This window comes from Panulirus ornatus, chromosome 67 (genome assembly GCF_036320965.1).
Source record: "Panulirus ornatus isolate Po-2019 chromosome 67, ASM3632096v1, whole genome shotgun sequence".
Lineage (NCBI taxonomy): Eukaryota > Metazoa > Arthropoda > Malacostraca > Decapoda > Palinuridae > Panulirus > Panulirus ornatus.
In genome coordinates this window covers 10,877,254-10,903,926 of record NC_092290.1, presented here as the reverse complement: position 1 = coordinate 10,903,926, position 26,673 = coordinate 10,877,254, and the positions used below count along the sequence as shown (strand labels likewise).

Genomic DNA, 26,673 nt, shown 5'->3' with positions numbered 1-26,673 from the left:
AGGTGATATAGAGGAATGCCATGCAATATTCCTACATGCCACGTCTGATGCGTCACTGAATTACAACCGAAGGGATTCGCAATTGCTGTCGTAGAAAACGGGAACGGCAACATAAACAGGCGTTCATACATTGGCGCCATCCGTGACCACCTTGGCCTGCATTCACCTGGTCAGTGTGCTTGGGAAGGGAGGCGAACTACGTGAGCCATGGCCGAAGCAACGGGCAGCGAAGAGGCAGAGGAGTCAGGAATCTCCATGGTGGAGCTGCTGGAGGAGGAAGAAGAGAGGCAGCTGGACGCGGCGGCTGTCCTCGGCGCCGCCGACGACACCAGATGTACCTATGACCAGGTGGGAGGGCAAGTCCTTCACTGAGGGCCATAGCTGATGGCCGTATTGCGGCGTGATTTTGTGTGTGGGGGGAATGCAAACAGTTATATATAATGGGGCTAACTTGGGCATTAAATGTCTGGAATAGCGCTAAATAGCGACGTGATTTGGACATTCCACCCAACAGCCTAAATACTGAAGCTCGTAATTTTCTCTGGGGTAGCCCAAAACTCGTAGTATTGAAAGGGATGGCCTAGATTTGATACAATATACATGTCAGATACTAGAGATAAGGATTAGATTTGTATTTCTTAACTGTATCATTAGATATCTACTGGGACCTTCCCTCTCATCATGCCCAAGTACAACCTTTGTTATACAGATACATAGTTGACATCTGGTAAGAGCAGTGAAGTGTATGATGTAAATACTTTTATTTTACCAGGGTTAAGATTTTCTTAGTGTTTTAATGAAGAAATAACACTTTCTTAATTGTAGAATCAAAAGGAATTTCTCATGAATTGATTGTTTTTCGTTTGGACAATAAGTTGAGATCAGAGAGCATGATTGGGATCATATTTTTGCTCATATCCTTTGACAGGTAAGTTATTAGTGGGGAAGTTTATGAAGCTCTGTGAAATTGTAGGTTATTATAAAGGTAAGTTTAACAAAGAAATAGGTAGAACCCATGAAAACCGGGTCTGAAACTACACTTAGTCTATCACTGATTGTGTGAAATCAGAAAGTCCTGTTTACGGCCACCATGTGATAACCTATGGATTTGGAAGATATGCATGTCAGTGAACTTTTTATACTTTATGAAAGTTATTTAGGCTAAAGGGGCATGATCTGGAACATTGATTTATCGAAGGACTAAAGAAATGATGCCATAGATCATGCTTCCTTTATCTATGTCACTTTTTTTTGAAATGTAAGAAATCCATTCATTTATGTATCTTCCAAATCCTTAAAGTTATATCTCTGATTCCCCTAAAATGGGGTTTTACCCATAATGTGATAAAACTGGTGGATTGTGATTTAAATCATATTTTGTTGTGATGATTGAGTCAGTGATAGGGAGAGCTATGATGATAGAGAAAATGGAGAGTTCATCAATGTTAAAGGTTAAATTTTTTAGAGAGTAAGAAAACCTATGAATACCTCATCTTGCCCCTACCTTCCTTCCCTGCAGCCAAGATTTATCATAATTTTCAGTGATATAGCCTGAATGTACCAGCATTATTGTTTTCCATACCTTTACCATTAATACCAGTATCAGCCAGGCAAGGGTAAGATATCTTTGAAACATATTGACAGTAATCCAGAAGATGCAATGAAAGCTCATGAATGAGGTAATTGCACACAAAGGTTGGATCTTAACAATTTTACTCAGAGAGTTTGTAGAGACCCTTGCCAAATTGTTGGTGATGTTGAAGATCTCCATAGATAAAGATATGTTCTAACAGAATGAAAGTCAATATAGTATCACTTTGAAAAAGGTGAAATAGAAGTCTCTTATGGGAGATGGCTTTGGTTCATGAGGAAATTATCCTGCATGATGAATCTACGGAATCTTTTGAACAGGTTAGGATCATTGAACAGAAAATGGATCAGTGGGTGGATTGTATGTTTTTGGACTGGAAGAAGGCCTTTGACAGTTCTTCAGTGAGACTCTTGTGGTGTAACTGTTAGCATTCTTGACCATGACGCATTCACGGGCTACCCAGAGTCATGTGCATAGGCTCGAACCCTGGTTGCAGCAGTTGGTCTGGAATCATCCCAGCTGTTCATCCATCCCTAGGGGTTGGTTCAGGCTAGGGTTTATATAAAGGGGGCTGGAACCCTCCTCTCCTTGTATTTCCATTTCTAAAAGAGGAAACAGAAGAAAGAGTCAAGCAGGGAGAGCTCATCCTCCTTGTAGGCTCAGATTGGGGTGTCTGAACATGAGTGGATGTAACCATGATGAGAAGAAAGGAGAGATAGGTCGTATGTTTGAGGAAAGAAACTTGGATGTTTTGGATGTAATAAACGAAAATACTCACTGCTCTTATCATCATCCATTTCCAGTATTCTCTGAGTGTAATAGAAGGCCACTGTAAGGGGAGGGAGCGGGATGCTGGAAATCCTCCCCTCCCAACCCAAGTGAGGATGTTCCCTCTAAGGCTCAGTCCTCTGTTCTAAACACTACCTTGCTAACACGGGAAGTGGAAGGATGGTTTGAAAAAGATTTTGAGCAATCAGGGCCTGAACATACAGGAGGGTGAAAGGTGTGCAAGGAATAGAGTGAATTGGAACGGTGTGGTGTACCGGGGTCAACGTGCTGTCAATGGATTGAACCAGCCCTTGTGAAGCGTCTGGGGTAAACCATGGAAAGTTTTGTGGGGCCTGGATGTGGAAAGGGAGCTGTGATTTAGGTGCATTACACATGGCAGCTACAGACTGAGTGTGAACGAATGTGGCCTTTGTTGGTTTTTCCTAGCGCTACCTTGCACACACGCGGGGGGAGGGGGTGTCATTTCATGTGTGGCAGGGTGGTGGCAGGAATGGATGAAGGCAGCATGTATGAATATGTACATGTGTATATATGTATATATCTGTGTATGTATATGTATGTATACACTGAGATGTATAGGTATGTATATGTGCATGTGTGAGCATTTATGTATATACATGTGTATGTGGGTGTGTTGGGCCATTCTTTCGTCTGTTTCCTTGCACTACCTCGCTGATGCGGGAGACAGCGTCAAAGTATAGTAAGAAATATGATAATGTATATGTATATATATTTATTTGTGTATTTGTATTTGTGCGGGAGACAGCGACAAAGCAAAATAAATAATGAATAAATAAATATTTGTATTTATATTATACTTTGTCGTCTCCTGCATTAGCAAGGTAGCGCAAGGAAACAGATGAAAGAATGGCCCAACCCACCCACATACATATTTATATACATAAACACCCACACACGCACATATACATATACAAATGTACATATTCATACTTGCTGCCTTCATCCATTCCCATCGCCAACCCACCACACATGAAATGGCACCCCCTCCCCCCATGTGCGTGAGTTAGCACTAGGAAAAGAAAACAAAGGCCACATTCGTACACACTCAGTCTCTAGCTGTCATGTGTAATGCACCAAAACTGTGGCTCCCTTTCTACATCCAGGCCCCACAAAACTTTACATGGTTTACCCCAGATGCTTCGCATGCCCTGGTTCAATCCAGTGACAGCACGTCGACCATGGTATACCACATCATTCCAATTCACTATTCCTTACATGCCTTTCACCCTCCTTATGTTCAGGCCCCAATCACTCAAAATGTTTTGAACTCCATCCTTCCACATCCAATTTGGTCTTCCACTTCCCCTCATTTCCTCCACTTCTGACACATATATCCTCTTCGTAAATCTTTCCTCACTCATTCTTTGCATGTGGCCAAACCATATCAATACACGTTCTTCTGCTATCTCAACCACACTCTTTTTATTACCTCACATCTCTCTCACCCCTTTCATCACTTACTCAATCAAACCACCTCACACCACATGTTGTCCTCAAACTTCTCATTTCAAACACATCCACCCTCCTCCGCACAACCTTATCTATAGCCCATGCCTCACAACCATATAACATTGTTGGAACCACTATTCCTTCAAACATACCCATTTTTGCTGAGTTAACGTTCTTGCCCTCCACACATTCTTCAACACTCCCAGAACCTTTGCCCCCTCCCCTACCCTGTGACTTACTTCTGCTTCTATTGTTCCATCCACTGCTAAATCCTTTCCCAGATATATTTATTTATTTATATTATACTTTGTTGTAGAAGGCGACTAAAAGGGGAGGGAGCGGAGGGCTGGAAATCCTCCCCTTTCGTTTTTAATTTTCCAAAAGAAGGAATGGAGAAGGGGCCAAGTGAGAGTTTCCTTTCCCTTAAAGGCTCAGTCCTCTGTTCTTAGCACTACCTCACTGACGTGGGAAATGGTGAAAAGTATGAAAAAAAAATTATATATATATATATATATATATATATATATATATATATATATATATATATATATATATATATATATATATATATTTATTTATTTATTTTGCTTTGTTGCTGTCTCCCGGGTTTGCGAGGTAGTGCAAGGAAACAGACGAAAGAAATGGCCCAACCCACCCCCCTACACATGTATATACATACACGTCCACACACGCAAATATACATACCCATACATCTCAATGTACACATATATATACACACACAGACACATACATATATACCCATGCACACAATTCACACTGTCTGCCTTTATTCATTCCCATCGCCACCTCGCCACACATGGAATAACATCCCCCTCCCCCCTCGTGTGTGCAAGGTAGCGCTAGGAAAAGACAACAAAGGCGCCATTCGTTCACACTCAGTCTCTAGCTGTCATGCAATAATGCCCGAAACCACAGCTCCCTTTCCACATCCAGGCCCACAGAATATATATATATATTTTTTTTTTTTTTTTTTTTTTTTTTATACTTTGTCGCTGTCTCCCGCATTTGCGAGGTAGCGCAAGGAAACAGACGAAAGAAATGGCCCAACCCCCCCCCATACACATGTACATACACACGTCCACACACGCAAATATACATACCTACACAGCTTTCCATGGTTTATATATATATATATATATATATATATATATATATATATATATATATATATATATATCCCTGGGGATAGGGGAGCAAGAATACTTCCCACGTATTCCCTGCATGTCGTAGAAGGCGACTAAAAGGGGAGGGAGCGGGGGGCTGGAAATCCTCCCCTCTCGTTTTTTTTTTAATTTTCCAAAAGAAGGAACAGAGAATTGGGCCGGGTGAGGGTAGTCCCTCAGAGGCCCAGTCATCTGTTCTTAACGCTACCTCGCTAATGCGAGAAATGGCGAATAGTTTGAAAGAAAAAAAGATATATATATATATATATATATATATATATATATATATATATATATATTAGTAATGGGATGGCCTCAGCTGCCCATACCATCTTAGCAAAAATACATGAAACTAAACATCCAAACCTTTTTTTTTTTTTTTTTTTCAATTTATATAAGAAGAGGGAAATTACAGTAGAGAAAGATATAGTTAAGGAATGTACAGTTGTATGGCGTAAGCTTCGATTAAGTATGTGGGTGCTTTGAAGAATGCATGTTTTTGGTGCTGTATTTATATTCCCCAGTGAGCTGGGGATGTGAATGTAGTGTTATTTTTTAGTTTGCAAAGAAAATTTACTAAGCTAAGCTAAAAAGTATTGTGTATCAATATTGATGGATGATTAGTCTTTCCTGGAGGTTTGAGGCCTCATGGAGTGATATGTGTTCACTGTTATTGCTGCTGTCAGAGTCTTTTATTTGTTTGTAGTATTTGTTTTTATAGTCTTGAAGTTTCTTACATTTTTTTTTTTTCTTTGCCTAAGTATTTGCCAATTGGTTTTCACAAGTCATCAATATTATTTGGTAGTTTCCATGTAGTTGCCATCACCATGCCCCCAGTAATGGTAATATCCCTTGGCAATAAATTCAATTCTAGAAATGGGAAGAGTTTGAGGTAAGAAGGATTTCCACATCCAGTGAATGCATTACCCCTACCCCTGTTTTGTGTATTAAGCAAACCTGACAAAGTACATTAGAATGAGCTCTGAAGATCAGGGAAAATTTACAGTTTAACATAGATTTTGTAAGGATATGACAACCAAACTAAGGCAACCCTTACATAGTATAGTCGGAAAATGTGCAGTTAAACATAATGAATCTTTAATAGCAATGACAACCGAACCAAGGTAAGGCATTGAACTTCATTAGGAAAGTTCATTAGAGAGCTGTGACAGTAAATAACTTAATGTTATTTTGAATAAGTTGAAGAAAATGTAACTTTAATGAGAGCTCTTGCAGACTTTATTTTTTCTACCATTGAAAGTTGATGAACAGTAACCCTGTAGCACATTGTGGTCCATAGTTTCCTGTATTTATCATAACGAAATCACACATCCTGATGTGCAGGACATGCTAATTTGAAATGCCTCTTTTTATGTTGTAGATGTCTAACAGTGATAGAGCAAGGTCAAGATGGACAAAAATTTTAATGATTCCAGGAACACCCTGCACATTTTCACAAAAGAAAGGAAGTAGGTGGAAGCAAACCTCAACAGCCAAAACAAGGCATGTACAGAACAGCTAGAATTACATTGTAAGCTTTACATTTGTGTCAAGAAAATATAAGAACCAAGACTATAGTGAATACAAGCTCTCCCCAACTTGCGACCTTTGTAACTTTCGACCATCTGTACATACGACTGGAAAAAAATAATCAGGATGCACCCAACCACCCAATTTAGATCTGCCTGCAGGAACTTGAATTCTTGTGCAGAGAAATGTAGGAAAGGTGCACAGTTTATTGATTGCAGACACCTGCAATCAACCTCACCCATCCTTGCCTCTTCTTCATAAATGCCAACCTCCACTTAGTAGATAAAAAACATCCCAGTGCTACACTTCATCTGTTTAACCAAATCCCCCACCATTACCATTAGCAAATACTTTACTAATACAGCACATTCATACACATCACTTGCTAAACACTAGATAGTCATCCCCAACACCATTCTCAACACACCTCCTCTCAAGACAAACTTCTGTCCAAATCTACATTACCCAGTGGGACAATTGTCGCACTATCACACCTTGAATCTGTCCACTTTCCATCATTGCATGCATACAAATGCAGACAAGATCCCTCAGAAGACCCTTCCTGTTAATGCAGGAGATTGCCCTACACAGTTAAAAGAAAGTCTCTTCTTTCTCAGATGTTAAGGACCATGTGAGGATGTGGTAAACTATTTAGAGTGTTACAGGTTACACAGGAAGGGATCCTGGGACTACATCAGTACTTTATCAATAGAAATGGCTTTCACTGTCTTCTTTTGTAGACTGTCCTTGCTCACTGTGACTGATTGAGTTTTAAAGACTAACTGTAATCCACTTCTGTTAATCTTTTGTGGGATTATGTATGTCTGAATGGCTTCTTTTCCTGCATGGAGTGATAAAAGGGCACGTTAGAGTTGCTTGTTAGTGGATTAGCAAGTGCATGGTTAAGTGCTACTAAACCATGCTGTACTTCATTCTCAGGGGTATGTGAAACGGCAAGCACTGTATGCATGCCTGACTTGTTGTCCAGCTGACAGTGACCGGTTAGCAGGTGTTTGTCTGGCCTGCAGCTATCACTGTCATGAAGATCATGATCTTGTTGAACTCTACACAAAGAGGTGAGTGACACTGAATTTATATGATTTTTGCAGTACAATTTTTTTTTTTTTGATTTATCCCATTCAGTGCTTTACTAAGTCTTTGGTTAAGGTGATTTATATAAATGTTTTGTATTCTTGTAAAAAGTATGAAAGAGTTTCATGGACACTATGTTTAGTTGGACTAATTGGTGCTAAAGGTAGTGAAACTCTTACAAAGTGACAGATGTATGTGATCAAAACCCATAATAATCATGTATTATTTGTAACGAATACACTTTCAAAAACATTACACAACTTGCTATTTATGCCTAATAGTACTCTTGGTAATGTTGATATTCTAGTCAACAGAGCACCATAAGTTTAGCGTTTACTTTGGTGAGTTGTATATTATTTTGTATGAGAAGAATTTACTAGGGTGGGTTGTATATTATTTTGTATAAGAAAAATTTTCTAGTTAATCATAGTTACAAGATTATGCAGATTTTCTTTTTATTAAGAATATTTGAGAATACCCTACTGGTGTATCAAGCTATTTTATAGCAACTCAGAAGTTGCAGGTGGCACATCACATGAAAATGTTTATCTATCTATCTGTCTATCTATCTGTATCTGACATCTGCTCCCAACTGGAAATCCCTCAAGGGGGTGGCCACAGCAACAGTCTCCACAACCAGTAAATTACATTGCCAATTCTTTGCCTTTAGTGCCTCACCCATAACAGGCCATTGGCAGAGGGCAAGTTTAGTGCAGTTTTTGCAGAGGCTCCTATCTAGTATTTGTACTGACTACTACTTCCTAACATTCCCACCAACTACTTCTACACTTGTACATTGCTAAGCCTGTTTCTTTGAAAATTTTACTAGTTACTCAACTGTCCTCAGGTGCACTACAGTGTGCATTAGATATGTATATTGCCTGAAGGTTTATGGGGAAACAAGTTTAAAATGTAGATGGAAATGTTCCTAAATTTAAGAATGCACTAAACCACAAGGCCAGCTTTTGTATGCTTTTGGACAAAATAATCACTTGCTAAGGGGAGGGCACACAAAGTAAGGTTTTTCTTTAAGAGCATAGTACTGTAGATCATTAAGATGAATTTCTTTAAGAAACTTATGCAACCTGCAGATCAGGAAGAGAAACATCTGTTTACATTTTTGATGGTTTAAGAAATCACGGATGATGCTTTAAACAGTTAGTAGAGTGTTTCACCCGGTGTTTAATGAATAACTGCATTGGTCTCAGAATAACTGTATTGGTCTCAGAATATTTTTAGCCAAGAAGAAGCTTTAAGAAATGTTAACGTGAGTAAGAGATGGTGTAAACTTTATAGATTTTAATTTGTTATTGATTATTCTCTTGAATTATTTTGTTCATTTTTTTTTTACCAAATTGATATGTTACATGTGTGACATTTCTCCACAGTTCACAAGCCTTCTCTTTTTCAGGCACTTCCGTTGTGACTGTGGCAACTCCAAGTTTCCTCAGAATGCATGCAAACTTTTAAAGGTCTGTTGATTTCTTAATTCTTTTTATTTTTCAGTTTAAAAGGGAATAGATACTACTAATGATCCTAACACAAAACAGATATATTCAATGAAGACGAGGAAGAAAATGGTGCAGATATGCCTTTAAACTGTTTTAAGGATAGGAAATCTGGCATGAAAATGTATCACACATGAATTGATTCACCAAACTTTCATAATTATTTCTCTTTCAAAGTAATATTTGCACATGACGTTGAAAAATTCATGCCATATATCCTTCTGTCAAACCCCACCCTTTTGCCTAAAAGGATAATCCTTAATTTTCCACATGCCTTGTGTATAAGTTTATCCCAAGTTCTGAGAGACAGTAGAACAACTTTTGAAAATTTAATTTCTGGGTATTATCCTGCCCATAAATTTTGTGGCAATGAAGTGATGTTTTTACAGTGCTTACATTTTTTCTTGTTTGTATGCATACATATCACTCCAAGTTTTTTGTGGTACCAGTTTGGCTGTTGAAGTTCTATTCTATTACATCCAACCTGATCGCAATATCCTCTGGAACCATGCTCCATATTATTTCTGATGAAGCTAAGATGAGAAATGCCATCTTTTATGAATCCAATAAGAGGAAGGATGCAGTCACAACAACAGAAGGAGGGCAGAAAGAAGAAATGTAGATTATGGTGAGCTAGACAAGTTTAGGGAGCTTATCCTACCAGAATCATAGCTACCTCTCAGGTAATTGGTTATCTCGTATGAATTAGGTTAATATTAGATGAGCTTATCCTACTGAAAGTATGGTGTAGCATGCCAGTGCTGATTGGTAAGGTTTTTAAAATGTTTTAAGGTAACAGCTGTCCTCCTATCATGCATGGATTTCAACATCTCGAAAATATTATTAATTTACATGTTCATCCCTTACTCTTTGCCAAAAAATATTTGTGCTTGCCCATCTGTTTAAAAGCCAGAACTTTTACTTCTTCATGGAAGCATGCATTGGTACATCCCATACCTAAGAAAGGTGACTGCTCCAACCCCTCCAACTATTGTGTTGTTGCTTTGACACCAGCTATTTCCAAGGTCTTTGAATCCCTCCTTACCTCCGATATCATCATACTTCTTGAATCTCTCAGTCTTGTCTGATCACGAGTATGGCTTCCATAATGTGAGATCCCTTGGTGGTATTCTCTCTTGTCTTACTAATGTCTGGTCATCATTCACTTTTCCTCTTTTATGGGTATTACTTTAGTTTTTGCTCTTAAGAGCTGGCTGCTTGTATGCCCCTACCACTAGTTAGACTATGCAGTACTCGGCAGATTGCTGTATTACATGATTATTGTGTGGCCATTGGGAACTGAAGGGTGGGCTGTTAAGATATCAGTTTCTTTCTTACACCTTGAAGCTTTGGAACTTTCAGCTCTCACATGTCTTTCCCAATAATTATGACTTGTCACTTCTCACAAAACATTCTTTTTATTTCTTCCAAAATTCGGAGATATTTTTCCTCATCTCATTTTCCCTCTCATTATCCTCTTTATATTTCAGTTAAGGCCTGGCCTTGATGTGGACTTTTGTCCATGACTGGAGCTTCCAACATTAAAAAAGATAAAGATTTATTGTTATTGGAGTATATATAGTAATATGCTAAGATAAGAGAGACTTACGTAGCTGTATGGAATATAAGCTGGATATGCATTACTTTGCTGAAATGTAGTATTAGCTTTCTCCTGTGCAACATTTCCTGTGAGCAGTGAGATTTCCTTGGGGATTAATCAGGTCAAAATCATTCCTGTCCACATAAGATTGATAAGAAAGCTGTCATTCGCTCACTTCTCAGTTGATCCTCAGGTCACCAAAGGCTTTTGATTATTGAATGGATTCTTTTTCAACCATTTAGCAATAATCACCTGGCTAATATCACTGACCCACAAATCCTCCCATCCATTCAGAGCTTACAGTTCCTTGGGTTCATATCATGGACACATACATCGTCTTCCTTTGATGTCAGCTGGCTTGTTTTAGATCAGTATCCTTTTTCTTTTGTTTTATAATTACTTTATTGTGTTAGTATTTATATTATTCCATGAGATTTGTTTATTTAATGATACACATTTATACTTGTATCTCATTATGATGAGAATTTTTCATTAGATTTTTCTGTTTAGTTATTTACCTAAATTATTCTGTCATTCTATGAAATGTGAATAAAAGTTTGTTTTGTCAGGTGGCTTTCCAAGTTAAAATCTGGCATTGGTATAGCTAAGTGAGGGGGACAAGGAGTCCATATCCCATGGTTCTGTGTGAGGGTTTACTTTCGTAACCAAAAATTTCCCCAATCGTATGGAATGTATTGTAGATGATCTTTGATTTATGTATGAGTTAAGGATGGAATGAAGATGATTATATGAAAAATACAGTTTAGTTAATCCTTTTATTGGTCATATATTGAATGTTTTGAATCAATGATCACTAATTCTTGGTGAGATTTCCATTACGTTCAGCTGTTTTCTCTTTATTTTACTGAATATGTAGATTATTAGTAATTCACACTGTAGGTAAGAAGCAGCTGAAGAGACCTGAGTGGAAGGAGATTGCTGAAGCATCAAGCACATGGTTTTGTTTTATCCAACAAATGTATGGAAGTCCTTTAGATGGGGTACTAATACATATTGAAAGCTAAATTGAGAATAAAAGTAGTGGCTGAAAAAGCTTTATGGGTGAATATTGGGTGGTATTGATTAGAGGAAGTGTGATGAAGATGTTACATGAGAGAGGAATGAATAGTGGACTTGACAAAAGCAATGTTTGAATGTAGATGGATGATTATGCATGGATTTGTGCCATCCAGGTTGCCTGAGGAATTTATACAATTGGTTTCACAAAGTGATTAACTATGCATGTTTGGGTCTAATATTATCATAGGTGGGTATGGTTTAGGATGCTTATGTATTTGTTGATGATGGAGCATTTAAGAGACTGTGTATTTTGTAATTATAGCTTTTAAAATAAACTTTGAATTAAATTTATTTATATTTACTAAAAAGTGATAACAAGGATGTGATAAAGACTTTAATTTCAGGAAAAGCTGCCTGAGAACCCAGAGAATGAGTACAACCATAACTTCCGTGGGGCATACTGTACCTGTCATCGCCCTTACCCTGATCCAGAGGACACCATAGATGATGAGATGATCCAGTGCTGTATCTGTGAGGATTGGTACCATGGCCGGGTCAGTATTGCATTCATGAAAAACAAATGACTGCCATAGAATTTTATAACCACTTCTCTGTCATTTGCACTTCAATCCTTTACTCATCTTAGACTGAGATTTTCTGTCCATTTCTGATATTTCAATGTTTTTTCTTGTGTGAAAGACTGAAATTTTTTTATTCCTTCTGCATATAGCATCAAGGTGGCAAGGTTCCTCCTGGTGATGAATATGCAGAGATGATATGTGGACAGTGCCTTCCTAAACATGTGTTCCTTGCATATTACTCGGGTCTTGCCGGTAAGTTTTGTAATATTCACGTTTCTTTGTTTTTTCTCATATATGTTGCCTGTAATTTTTCAAGCAGTGTATTTACTGTAAATTGTTCTTTTCCTTTTAGTCACTGTACTGAAGACAGAAGAAAGTAAAGCTCCAGTTGATATGGAGAAGCCGTGTTCTGGAAAAGATGTTCAAGTAAGTTCCATTTAATGGGATGCTTAATTTTTGTGTCGCTTGTGTAGCATAGTATACACATAGCAGTCTATGTGTAGCATAGTATACACATAGCAGTCTCAGTTTCCATCATTGGGAGTCACACTATAACTTTCAAATTAACTTTGGTTACATATTGAAAGCTTTAGATTAGATTCCCATGAATGGTAATTACTTATTTCCCAGCATCTGGAGAAATGAATAATGTAAAACCCACAAACATTTAGAACTTTATTTTTTTAATGCTTGATCAACATATCCCACATTATCACCAGGAGTTATTTCAATTAAAAAAAAAGGTTTAACCTGCCCATATGAAACTCTTTATAGTTGTTTTCCAGCATCTGCAGAATTGAATGGTGTTAAACCCATAACTCTGCTTTGATTTTTATGATACTTGTAAAGAGGCTAAAACTGGAACATAAAGTAGCTCAGTTTGAAGACAAATTGATCTTTAGCCATGGATATTAATACATGTTTCCCATCCAATGTGGGCTATCCCATGAATGTGAGAAATGTTTTCTGGAATGTCTTGGAAAATCAAGAGATTTTGTGCTGGATAGATAATAAAGGAGGGGAATGTAGGTTCTGAGATTGAAACATTTTCCATCTAAATTGGTGTCCATTGAGGTTTTTTTTCTCTTAAGTAGTAGTAGTAGTAGTGATAGTAGCAGTAGTAGTGAGTGGTGGGATGAGGGAGTTAAGTTCCTAGTGAAAGAGAAAAGAGAGGTGTATAGGTCTTGTTTGCAGGCAAGGAGTGCAAGTGATTGGGAGATGTACAAGAGAAAACACCCAAGAGGTCAAGAAGGCACAGGGGCTGAAAAGAGCAAATGAGAATTGGCATGAGTGAGTATCAGCAAACTTCAGGGAGAATAAGGAAAGTTTTGAAAGGAGGCTAACAATGAGAGGAAAACAAGATAACAAATGGGAGCATCACTGAAGATCATTAATCGGGAAGTGTTCACTGGTAGAAATGAGGTGAAGAGGAAGTGAAATGACTACTTTGAAGGAAGATTGAATGTGTATGATGATAGGGTGGTGAATGTGGTAATTTTTTTGGATCAGGAGATATATGAATTGAGTAATTAAAGTGGTTTGTTGAAATGTGGAAGAGGTGATGAAAGCCCTGCATAAGATGAAATGCATAAAATTAGATGGAGTGGATGGGACTAACATTTGATTTCTTAAGAAATTAGGTGAGTGTGTTGTTGATTAGTTAGTTGGGATTTTCAGTGTATATATGGCTCATGATGAGATGCTAAAGGATTGACAGCATCGTTTTTAGTGCCATTGTATAAAGGCAAAAGGGTCAAAAGCGAATATTTGAATTGTGGAGGTAAAAGTTTGTTGAGTGTACCCGGTAAGTTTTGTGGGTGGGTGAGTGGTGATTAAGAGGGTAGTGGCATGCACAGAGCATCAAGTTAAGGAACAATATGACTTTCAGTGAAGGGGGCTAATGGGGAGGTGATGACAAGTAGTGGTAATGTGAGAAGGAGATGGAGTGAGTATTTTGAAGGTTTGTTGAATGTGTTTGATGATAGAGTGTCGGATATGGGGTGTTTTGGTTGAGGTGGTGTGCAAAGTGAGAGGGTTAGGGAGAATGATTTGGTAAACAGAGAAGAGGCAGTAAAAGCTCTGTGGAAGATGAAAGCTGACAAGGCATTAGGTTTGGATGGTATTGCAGTGGAATTATTAAAAAAGGGGGGTGACTGTATTGTTGACTGGTTATTTAATGTATGTATGACTCATGGTGAGGTGCCAGAGGATTGGCAGAATGCTTGCCTAGTGCCATTGTATAAAGGCAAAGGGGATAAAAGTAGGTGCTCAAATTACAGAGGTATAAGTTTGTTGAGTATTCCTGGAAAATTATATTGGAGGGTATTGATTGCGAGAGTGAAGGCATGTACAGAGCATCAGATTGGGGAAGAGCAGTGTGGTTTCAGAAGTGGTAGAGGATGTGTGGAACAGGTGTTCGCTTTGAAGAATGTATGTGAGAAATACTTAGAAAAGCAAATGGATTTGTATGTAGCATTTATGGATCTGGAGAAGGCATATGATAGAGTTGATAGAGATGCTCTGTGGAAGGTGTTAAGAATGTATGGTGTGGGAGGCAAATTGTTAGAAGCAGTGAAAAGTTTTTATCAAGGATGTAAGGCATGTGTTATAGGAAGAGAGGAAAGTGATTGGTTCTCAGTGAATGTTGGTTTGCGGCAGGGGTGTATGATGTCTCCATGGTTGTTTAATTTGTTTATGGATGGGGTTGTTAGGGAGGTGAATGCAAGAGTTTTGGAAAGAGGGGCTAGAATGCAGTCTGTTGTGGATGAGAGAGCTTGGTAAGTGAGTCAGTTGTTGTTTGCTGGTGATACAGAGATGGTGGCTGATTCGTGTGAGAAACTGCAGAAGCTGGTAACTGAGTTTGGTAAAGTGTGTGAAAGAAGAAAGCTGTGAGTGAATGTGAATAAGAGCAAGGTTATTAGGTACAGTAGGGTTGAGGGACAAGTCAATTTGGAGGTAAGTTTGAATGGAGAAAAACTGGAGGAATTGAAGTGTTTTAGATATCTGGGAGTGGATTTGGCAGTGGATGGAACCATGGAAGCGGAAGTGAATCATAGGGTGGGGGAGGGGGCGAAAGTTCTGGGAGTGTTGAAGAGTGTGTGGAAGTCAAGAACATTATCTCGGAAAGCAGAAATGGGTATGTTTTAAGGAATAATGTTCCAACAATGTTGTATGGTTGCGAGGCTTGGGCTATAGATAGAGTTGTGCGGAGGAGGGTGGACGTGCTGGAAATGAGATGTTTAAGGACAATATATGGTGGGAGGTGGTTTGATTGAGTAAGTAATAATAGGGTAAGAGAGATGTGTGGTAATAAAAAGAGTGTGGTTGAGAGAGCAGAGAAGGGTGTTTTGAAATGGTTTGGTCACATGGAGAGAGTGATTGAGGAAAGATTGACCAAGAGGATATATGTGTCAGAGGTGGAGGGAACAAGGAGAAGTGGAAGACCAAATTGGAGGTGGAAAGATGGAGTGAAAAAGATTTTGAGTGATCGGGGCCTGAACATGCTGGAGGGTGAAAGGCATGCAAGGAATAGAGTGAATTGGAACGATGTGGTATACTGCTGTCGATGGATTGAACCATGGCGTGTGAAGCGTCTGGGGTAAACCATGGAAAGTTCTGTGGGGCCTGGATGTGGAAAGGGAGCTGTGGTTTCGCTGCATTATACATGACAGCTAGAGACTGTGAACGAATGTGGCCTTTGTTGTCTTTTCCTAGCGCTACCTCGCGCACATGCGGGGGAGGGGGCTGTTATTTCATGTGTGGCGAGGTGGCGATGGGAATGAAAAAAGGCAGACAGTATGAATTATGTACATGTGTATATATGTATATGTCTTTGTGTGTATATGTATATGTCTGTGTGTGTATGTATATGTATACATTGAGATGTATAGGTATGTATATTTGCTTGTGTAGACGTGTATGTATATACATGTGTATGGGGGGGGGTTGGGCCATTCTTTCGTCTGTTTCCTTGCGCTACCTCGCTAATGCGGGAGACAGCGACAGAGTAAAATAAATAATACATTGAGTGGATCACTTGTTTGCTTTAAAGAATATATGCAGGAAACGGAAGGACTTGTGTGTGGCAGGAAGCCGATGATGATATTGATATAGGTGCTTTGTGGAAGATGCTATGAATGTATGGTGTGGGAAGGGCCAATTACTTCCTCTGTTCATGGCTGTACCTCTCTTCCATGAGAAACAGCCATCAAACAGTATCTCTGAAGCTTGTTCCCTCCAAAACTCCCATCAAACAACAGCCATCAGATATTAAAGATGTTTAACAAATGTTTTTGTACATATTTTTTGGTGAGGGAAATTTAACAGAATCAGATAAGAATGATTGATTTAGATAGTTTTTGTATAAAGTTGTGATTAAGTCACCCTTACACAATTGTATGAGAAATCCACTTGTTATTGTTTTTCCTGTCGGAAATTATATTGTTATCCTATCTTAATGCAAGAACGTGTATATTTAAGTAAATATGCTTATATCGTGAATGCTGTTTTTCATGTTACCACATGGTTTTCAGAATGGTGCATGTTCTCCTGCAAAGGAGAAAGAAGATATTAATGAAAGTGAAAACGCTGAGGATGTCGTAAAACCAGATACTAATGAAGTAGTTAATATTAACAAGATTAATAGTACCAAAGAGACCAAATCATCAGGTGAGATAAAGAAATACTCTTGTTCACTGTAGATAACCAAATTGTATTTATATGATTTCTGAATATCATATTATATCTTCTGTTTTATCTTTCCGTCATATCTTTCCCTTCATCTTCGATTTATTTCTCTTGAATTGCCATTATTTCAGTAGAACAGTTTAGGACATGTTAGACAATCTTTATACCCCATACCTTACCATATTTATAATTGTCCCAGCACCTTAAATATATGCCCTTTTCATGAAAGGAGCATCTGCATCTTCAAAACTGCAGTACTTCCAATGGCAGGGAAATGGTGGATCCCTTTGTGGTAATAAGTTCTCCAATGAAACTAACCTCCCTTTGATCAACAGATAATGATACAGCCTTTTTAAAGGTGGCTTTCCACTGAATGTGTAGCCACAGGGAAGCAGATTCAGACAACATTATGTATATATTCTTTACATACATGTTCACCATTTCCTGCATTACTGAGGTATCTCCAAGAACAGACAAAGAAATGGGCTCAGTTGTTCACATCCACTCTAGAAGTCAAGTACAAAGCAGCAAAACCAGATCCCCTACCACAACCAGGCCTCCCAGACTTTTCCTTGGTTTTCTCTAACTTCTCCATATGCCCTGGTTCAGCCCATTGACAGCACATACACCTGTATATCACATTGCACCAGTTTGCTTTATCCCTTGCTTACCTCCACCCTCCTGCATTTGTAGGCCATAAGCCATTAAAGCATGTCACACCAATCTTGAACCTTCTTGGTTTCTCCCTTATCCTTGTTTCCACCACCTCACTCATGAATACCTTCTTACTCATCCCCTCCATATGTCCAAACCATTTCAGCACACCCTCATCAGCACTCATACATACTCTCATTACTACCACACTTTTCTTTCACCCTGTCATTTCTTAAACGATAAACCCTTCTTTCACAACATAATGCCCTCAAACACCTCATTTCCAACACATCCACCCTATGTTTTACATTTTTAAGTAAGGCCTCTACTTCACATTCATGTAGCACTAACAGGAATTGTATACCATCATGCATACCCGTCTTTGCCTTTAAAGACTGGGACATCTCTTTGCTTCTCACCCACCCCATGGGTCACTTCATCTCCCACTGTTTCATTTGCCAACATATCAACTCACGGGTATCTTAAACATTTGATTTCCTCAAAGTTGTCTCCATTCATGCTCTCATTCAAAAAAACATTTGATTTCCTCAAAGTTGTCTCCATTCATGCTCTCATTCCAAACACTGTGTCTCTCTATACCGCTAAACTTAATAACCTTGCTTTTATTCTCATTTACTCTGAACTTTCTCCTTTCACCACTCTTGCAAACTCAGACACCAGCTTATGCAGTTTCTCATTGAAATTTGGTACATTCCAGGCCCCCTACCCCTACCCCAAGCAGACTGCTTACTTTCTCCTTTCTCCAAGACACTTGAGTTCACCTTACCATTTATTTACAAATTAAGTGGCCATGGTGACATCGCGCATCCCTGCAGCAGACCCACCTTCACATGGAACCACTCACCCTTCTCTTTTCTTACTCGCATGAATGCCTTACTCTCTTAATGAAAAAATCCCCACTGCTTCTAGCAGCTTTCTGCACACACCATATGTCTGCTGTGTTTGCAGAACACTACTGTCAACCATAGGTCCAGGTCCATAAATGCCATGTATAAGTTTTTATTCTAAGTATTTCTCACATGTAGTCTTCAAAGCAAACACCTGATTCACACATCCTTTGCCTTTCCAGAAGCCACATTGTTCCCACCTCATCTGAGAGTTTGTGCATGACATCACCACTCCCCCATACAACTAACTGGGTGTATGTAATATTCTTATACCTCTGGAATTCGAAAATTCAGTTTTGTCCCCGTTGCCTTTATACAGTAGTACCATACAGGCATTCTGCCTATCCTCAGGCACATCACCATGACCCATACACATACTGAAAATCCTTACAAACCAACCAGCAATGCAATCACCCCCTTTTTTAAGAGACCCAATTGCCTTGCATCCACTCCTACTGCTGTGCCATCCTTCATCTTAAGCAAATTTTAACTACCTTTTCTTCTTTCACCAAACAACTTTCCATGAGTCACTCGTTTCATATACATCCCATGTCTTTCACCCTATCACCGAACACATTTAACCCATCAAAAAATTCACTCCATCTCCTCGTAACATCTTTTCTGCATGTTGCCACTTCCCCTGTGTGCCCCTATCACTGATTTTCCCTTTGTTTTTGTTTCACTCTGTTGACTTCCTAAACATTTTCTTACTCTTTGAAGTTTGCTCATACTTGTTCACCCTAACTCTCATTTCCCCTCTTTTTCACTTCATGCATCTTCCTCTTGACCTTCTGGCATTTTCTTTTGCGCATCTCCCATTTACTTCCCTACAAATAATGCCCATGCACCTCCCTTTTCTCTTTCATTGGCAAGTTTACTTCCTGAACCATCCACTCAGTACCATTTCTCACCTGTCCATCTCACACATTCCACACTTATCTCACACATATAACATGCTTACCTAGATACCTCCTTCAGTTATAACCCACTCCCCTATCTTTACGTATTCTCATCTTTTGTTATTCTGTACTCATTGGCAATTGGTTCATGGCCAAGGGCAGACCCATATGACAAGCAAGTAAGTCCAGATGACTTATTTGTAAAGAAAAAGAAAAGGCTGTTGCCTCTTCAACAAATCTTGAAGGTATAAAGGAACTATATTTCATGCTTACAGAACACTACCTTGTAGAGAAAGTTTTTCAGTTTCCAAAAATGTACATTTTATAATACTGTATGTCATGTAAAGTATTTGCCACAATGATTAGCTGTCCTGTTTAACCTTGAGTGGTGCCAATAGCACATCATATCTTTAGCTCACTCTTCCTAGACTCTGAAATAAGTATTTAGGATCTATATTTGGGGAATATATTACATAAGTATACTTATGTAAGTAGGAGAGATGGCCAGAGAGCGTTATTGGATTACGTGTTAATTGACAGGCGCGCGAAAGAGAGACTTTTGGATGTTAATGTGCTGAGAGGTGCAACTGGAGGGATGTCTGATCATTATCTTGTGGAGGCTAAGGTGAAGATTTGTATGGGTTTCCAGAAAAGAAGAGTGAATGTTGGGGTAAAGAGGGTGGTGAGAGTAAGTGAGCTTGGGAAGGAGACTTGTGTGAGGAAGTACCAGGAGAGACTGAGTACAGAATGGAAAAAGGTGAGAACAATGGAAGTAAGGGGAGTGGGGGAGGAATGGGATGTATTTAGGGAATCAGTGATGGATTGCACAAAAGATGCTTGTGGCATGAGAAGAGTGGGAGGTGGGTTGATTAGAAAGGGTAGTGAGTGGTGGGATGAAGAAGTAAGAGTATTAGTGAAAGAGAAGAGAGAGGCATTTGGACAATTTTTGCAGGGAAAAAATGAAATTGAGTGGGAGACGTATAAAAGAAAGAGACAGGAGGTCAAGAGAAAGGTGCAAGAGGTGAAAAAAAGGGCAAATGAGAGTTGGGGTGAGAGAGTATCATTAAATTTTAGGGAGAATAAAAAGATGTTCTGGAAGGAGGTAAATAAAGTGCGTAAGACAAGGGAGCAAATGGGAACTTCAGTGAAGGGCGCAAATGGGAGGTGATAACAAGTAGTGGTGATGTGAGAAGGAGATGGAGTGAGTATTTTGAAGGTTTGTTGAATGTGTTTGATGATAGAGTGGCAGATATAGGGTGTTTTGGTCGAGGTGGTGTGCAAAGTGCGAGGGTTAGGGAAAATGATTTGGTAAACAGAGAAGAGGTAGTAAAAGCTTTGCGGAAGATGAAAGCCGGCAAGGCAGCAGGTTTGGATGGTATTGCAGTGGAATTTATTAAAAAAGGGGGTGACTGTATTGTTGACTGGTTGGTAAGGTTATTTAATGTATGTATGACTCATGGTGAGGTGCCTGAGGATTGGCGGAATGCGTGCATAGTGCCATTGTACAAAGGCAAAGGGGATAAGAGTGAGTGCTCAAATTACAGAGGTATAAGTTTGTTGAGTATTCCTGGAAAATTATATGGGAGGGTATTGATTGAGAGGGTGAAGGCATGTACAGAGCATCAGATTGGGGAAGAGCAGTGTGGTTTCAGAAGTGGTAGAGGATGTGTGGATCAGGTGTTTGCTTTGAAGAATGTATGTGAGAAATACTTAGAAAAGCAAATGGATTTGTATGTAGCATTTATGGATCTGGAGAAGGCATATGATAGAGTTGACAGAGATGCTCTGTGGAAGGTATTAAGAATATATGGTGTGGGAGGCAAGTTGTTAGAAGCAGTGAAAAGTTTTTATCGAGGATGTAAGGCATGTGTATGTGTAGGAAGAGAGGAAAGTGATTGGTTCTCAGTGAATGTAGGTTTGCGGCAGGGGTTTGTGATGTCTCCATGGTTGTTTAATTTGTTTATGGATGGGGTTGTTAGGGAGGTGAATGCAAGAGTTTTGGAAAGAGGGGCAAGTATGAAGTCTGTTGGGGATGAGAGAGCTTGGGAAGTGAGTCAGTTGTTGTTCACTGATGATACAGCGCTGGTGGCTGATTCATGTGAGAAACTGCAGAAGCTGGTGACTGAGTTTGGTAAAGTGTGTGAAAGAAGAAAGTTAAGAGTAAATGTGAATAAGAGCAAGGTTATTAGGTACAGTAGGGTTGAGGGTCAAGTCAATTGGGAGGTGAGTTTGAATGGAGAAAAACTGGAGGAAGTGAAGTGTTTTAGATATCTGGGAGTGGATCTGGCAGCGGATGGAAACATGGAAGCGGAAGTGGATCATAGGGTGGGGGAGGGGGCGAAAATTCTGGGAGCCTTGAAGAATGTGTGGAAGTCGAGAACATTATCTCAGAAAGCAAAACTGGGTATGTTTGAAGGAATAGTGGTTCCAACAATGTTGTATGGTTGCGAGGCGTGGACTATGGATAGAGTTGTGCGCAGGAGGATGGATGTGCTGGAAATGAGATGTTTGAGGACAATGTGTGGTGTGAGGAGGTTTGATCGAGTAAGTAACGTAAGGGTAAGAGAGATGTGTGGAAATAAAAAGAGCGTGGTTGAGAGAGTAGAGGAGGGTGTTTTGAAATGGTTTGGTCACATGGAGAGAATGAGTGAGGAAAGATTGACCAAGAGGATATATGTGTCGGAGGTGGAGGGAACGAGGAGAAGAGGGAGACCAAATTGGAGGTGGAAAGATGGAGTGAAAAAGATTTTGTGTGATCGGGGCCTGAACATGCAGGAGGGTGAAAGGAGGGCAAGGAATAGAGTGAATTGGAGCGATGTGGTATACCGGGGTTGACGTGCTGTCAGTGGATTGAATCAAGGCATGTGAAGCGTCTGGGGTAAACCATGGAAATCTGTGTAGGTATGTATATTTGCGTGTGTGGACGTATGTACATACATGTGTATGGGGGTGGGTTGGGCCATTTCTTTCGTCTGTTTCCTTGCGCTACCTCGCAAACGCGGGAGACAGCGACAAAGCAAAAAAAAAAAAAAAAAAAAAAAAAAAAAACATATTTGATCATCAGATATGGACTGTTCATTTACTTTTTTCCCAGCATATACAGTAGTCCCAGCAATGTTTTATTGATGTAAGGCATGTACTATAGATGAGAATGTGCAGAGGGTAGATGTGTTGGAAATGAAATGTTTAGAGGACAGTATGTGATGTGAGGAGGTTTGATCAACTGAATAGTAAAAGGTTATGAGAGAGGTAAGGTAATAAGAGTGTGTTGGAGAGAACTAAGGAGGATGTGCTGAAATGGTTTGAGCTTAAGGAGAAAATAAGGGAGGAGAGGTTGACAAAGAGGATGTATGTATTAGAGGTGGAGGAAACAAGGGAAAGGTGATGACCAAATTGAAGAAGGATGGAGTGAAAAATATATTGAGTGCTCAGGGCCTGAACATGCATGAGGGTGAAAGGCATGCACAGTATAGAATGAATTGGAGAGATATGCTGTCAGTAGACTGACCCAGGGCACATGATGCAGAGGGGAAACCACAGAAAGGTCTGTAGGGCCTAGTTTTGGATAGGGGGATGAGGTTTCAGTTCATTACACATGACAGCTAGAGAATGTATGCGAGCGAGTGAAACCTTTTTTTCCCCTATATTCTTGGCGCTGCCTCAGTGATGTGGAAAATGGCTAATGTGCATGGAAAAATTATTTATATCATGTGATTGCTTTCAATATCAGGTAAATACTACCTTTCTTAAACTTTTTCTGTAAAATTTCAGACTTTAGTGACATTAACTTTTTTCAGGTTGTAAACTGAATAGCTTGAGAAAACAAGAATTGCCAGATGGTGCTGTATTTTTGCCTGATTCCTGGAGAAAGCATCTTTGTACCTGTGAAGATTGTAAAGTAAGTTGTGATTAGTTTCCGAGTACAATAGTGACCTGTAGGCAGAATCATTTATGAGGTACCCGGTATCATTTTTCACTGTGAATTACATAGTAAGCCATGTGGGAAACATATAGTGGCCTTTCAAACCACCTCAAACCAGACACTGATAATCAGTAACTTCCTTATGTAAGGCATATATCAAATTAGCCACCTCAAACTAAACACTGACAGTTACTAACTCCTTTATGCAAGGTGCATTAAGGTATTGGACTGTGCTCCACTTTAAAAAAGATTGACGCATTAGTGAATTCTCATCACTAAATGGCAATGACTCATGCTGAAGTCATTGCTTGGTTATAGTAAGCATTCTTTACAAAAACACTGGAAGTGGAGGCTCTTCCACAAGAAATGAATAGATAAATGCTTGTTCATTTTCTTCTTTGTGAAATGCAGCCTTGGATTGTATACAAATTCTCTTCTGATCATTATTTGCTGCTCATTGTGTTTATGGTTTACATGAGAATGGTTTGCTTTGACTCACCTCCTTGTCGCTTGGTTTTCAGAAGTTAGCTGTTTGTTGTAGGACTTTGGAGATTTACCCATGGTTGATGTCTTTGTTTGCTACTTTTATGACTAAAGATTATAGCCAGGAACACAGCACATGATCATTTTACCAGAAAGACAGAAATGGAGGCATTTGATAAACCAGTATGTATTCTATGAGTCCACGTGGAAAATGAAACACGATAAGTTCCCATTTTCCCCGTGGACTCATAGGAACATCTTGATCACGTGCAAAATTTTGATCCTTTCCAACCAGTATGTATGTGTTTGCAATATTGATTCCTGTTTGATGTTGATATTCACAGGCTTTGTGTGATGGCCATGTTGGAGAAAGCATTAAGTTATTTTCATAAGAAGATAATAGATGTAGCTGATACCCAGTTCTTCTGTTAACATGCAGGCATCTTTTATCTTATGGATGGAGATTGGCTTTGTCATTTATGTAATCAAATGGCTTATTCAGATGTGATATATGTATTTATTTAAGAATCATTATCGACCCAGTTACAGCATTCATGGGAGTTAGCTTGATATGTGCATTGGTTTAGTGTAGAATGCATTTCAAGTGCTTGATCACAAAGATAGATTTTGACATTTATTATGAGATTATTTACTTTAGACTGTGCAAGAACTTTTGATGATTATGGTAATGATGATTAAGAACATAGACTGTAGCAAATAGGAATGACTTATAGATGAGAAGATCAATCTGTAGTGTATAACAGACATTGACATTATATCTCCCCAGTATACCACTTCACTCTAGTGTGCTCCATTCCTTTCACACCGCACACCTTCATGCATGTTCAGGCCCCATATACTCATTGCATCTCTCCTTCCATCCCTACACCACGTACTCAGTTTCCCTGTTTTTCATGTTCCCTCCACTTTCAGCATGTGTACCCTCTTAGTCAACCTCTCCACACATCATCTCAGCATGTTCAGACAGTTTCAGCATGCCCTTTTCAGCTCACACACATTTTCCTACTCCTAGACCTCTCTCTTACCCAATCATTTCTTATTCGATCAACCCTATGAAATTTAATTGTCCTCAAACATTTTATTTTTGACAAATTAACACCATTGTTTACAGTATTGTCCAAGGCCTATACCTTGCATCCATACAGCATTGATAGGATTACGATGCCATCAGAGGTATGCATCTTTGCCCTTAAAGACACTGACATTTTTCTCCACACATCCCTCAGTGCATCCTGTGTTTTTTGTAAGCTCCCATGTTTCCATTGGCTGCTGTATCCACTCCCAGGTATTTAAAACACTCCACTTTCAAATTCTTTTCATTCAAAACAGTCAAATTAAAATCGATGAAATGATATAGTAAATTGTATTACTCTATATAATCTATGTTCTGAAGCACGGAGTAGCGATGCTGTTTCCTGTGGGGCAGGGTAGCACTAGGAATGGATGAAGGCAAGGAAGTATGAATATGTACATATGTATGTATGCATATGTCTGTGTATGTATATGTTGATATGTATATGTGCATGTAAGGGCATTTATGTATATATAGATGAGACTGAGTATGAATGAATGTGGCCTTTGTTGTCTTTTTCTAGTGCTACCTCGCTCGCGTAGAGGGAAGGGGGTGCCATTTCATGTGTAGCGGGGTGGCGACAGGATGGATGAAGGCAGCAAGTATGAATATGTACATGTGTATATATGTATTTGTCTGTGTATGTTTATGTATGGGGATAGGGGAGAAACAATACTTCCCACGTATTCCCTGCGTGTCGTAGAAGGCGACTAAAAGGAGAGCGGGGGGTTGGAAATCCTCCCCCTCTCATTTTTAATTTTCCAAAAGAAGGAACAGAGAAGGGGGCCAAGTGAGGATATTCCCTCAGGCTCAGTCCACTGTTCTTAATGCTACCTCACTAATGTGGGAAATGGCGAATAGTATGAAAAAAAAACTTTGAAATTATAGGTATGTATATGTGCGTGTGTAGGCATTCATGTATATACATGTGTATGTGGGTGGGTTGGGCCGTTCTTTCTTCTGTTTCCTTGCGCTACCTCGCTAACGTGAGAGACAGCTACTAAGTATAATAGATATTAAATATAAATGTGTATATGAGTGGATGAGCCATTCTTCATCTGTTTCCTGGCGCTACCTCACTGACATAGGAAACAGTGATCAAGTATGGTACTAAAGAATGATGATATTCTCTTCAATATGTTCTTACTTAATGCATAAATCAATGATTGCAGGTATTTGCAGAAAATACAAATGTAACCAAACTGATTTGGATACTGTAGTTTATTAAAGGCTTTCCTTAGATGGATGTTCATGATGGTATCCTTTTTATTCAGTTACTGACTCTACAGAAGCTTTTTGGTCCCAAAGTCTTTTCTTTTTCATACATATTCGCCATTTCCCGTGTAAGCAAGTTAGCATTAAGAACAGAGGACTGAGTCAGAGTTTTTATTATATGCTTTTTTACTATTGGATTGCACAGAGAAAGTTGTCTCAGCACATTCAAACCTAAGTGTAGATGGTATGATAGAGATTGGATGAATGATAGTACTTGGCATGCATCATCAGCTACTTGGTGCTACTTAAATATTTTTGTTAAAATTTTCAGTTTTGTTGCCATGACTTTTGCTTTACGAAGAAAATGGATTTCTTTAGAAAAGGATTATGGTGTATTTTACAAATGATTTTATGATATATTAGTTTGGAAATGCAGTAGATTGGAATT

At 39.1% G+C, this 26,673-nt stretch overlaps 1 protein-coding gene across 1 annotated transcript in view; it reads left to right on the top strand.

Moving 5' to 3' along the window:
- The first annotated feature begins 73 nt into the window (after positions 1-73).
- The window catches only part of LOC139747152 (putative E3 ubiquitin-protein ligase UBR7), a 29,976-nt gene continuing 3,376 nt past the window's right edge, over positions 74-26,673 (top strand). The window contains exons 1-8 of the mRNA XM_071659102.1: positions 74-348; positions 7,504-7,640; positions 9,068-9,128; positions 12,189-12,338; positions 12,515-12,617; positions 12,718-12,791; positions 16,898-17,033; positions 23,310-23,410. Of these exons, the coding sequence (XP_071515203.1) occupies positions 208-348; positions 7,504-7,640; positions 9,068-9,128; positions 12,189-12,338; positions 12,515-12,617; positions 12,718-12,791; positions 16,898-17,033; positions 23,310-23,410 (903 nt within the window). The 5' untranslated portion in view covers positions 74-207. The remainder of the gene's footprint in view (positions 349-7,503; positions 7,641-9,067; positions 9,129-12,188; positions 12,339-12,514; positions 12,618-12,717; positions 12,792-16,897; positions 17,034-23,309; positions 23,411-26,673) is intronic.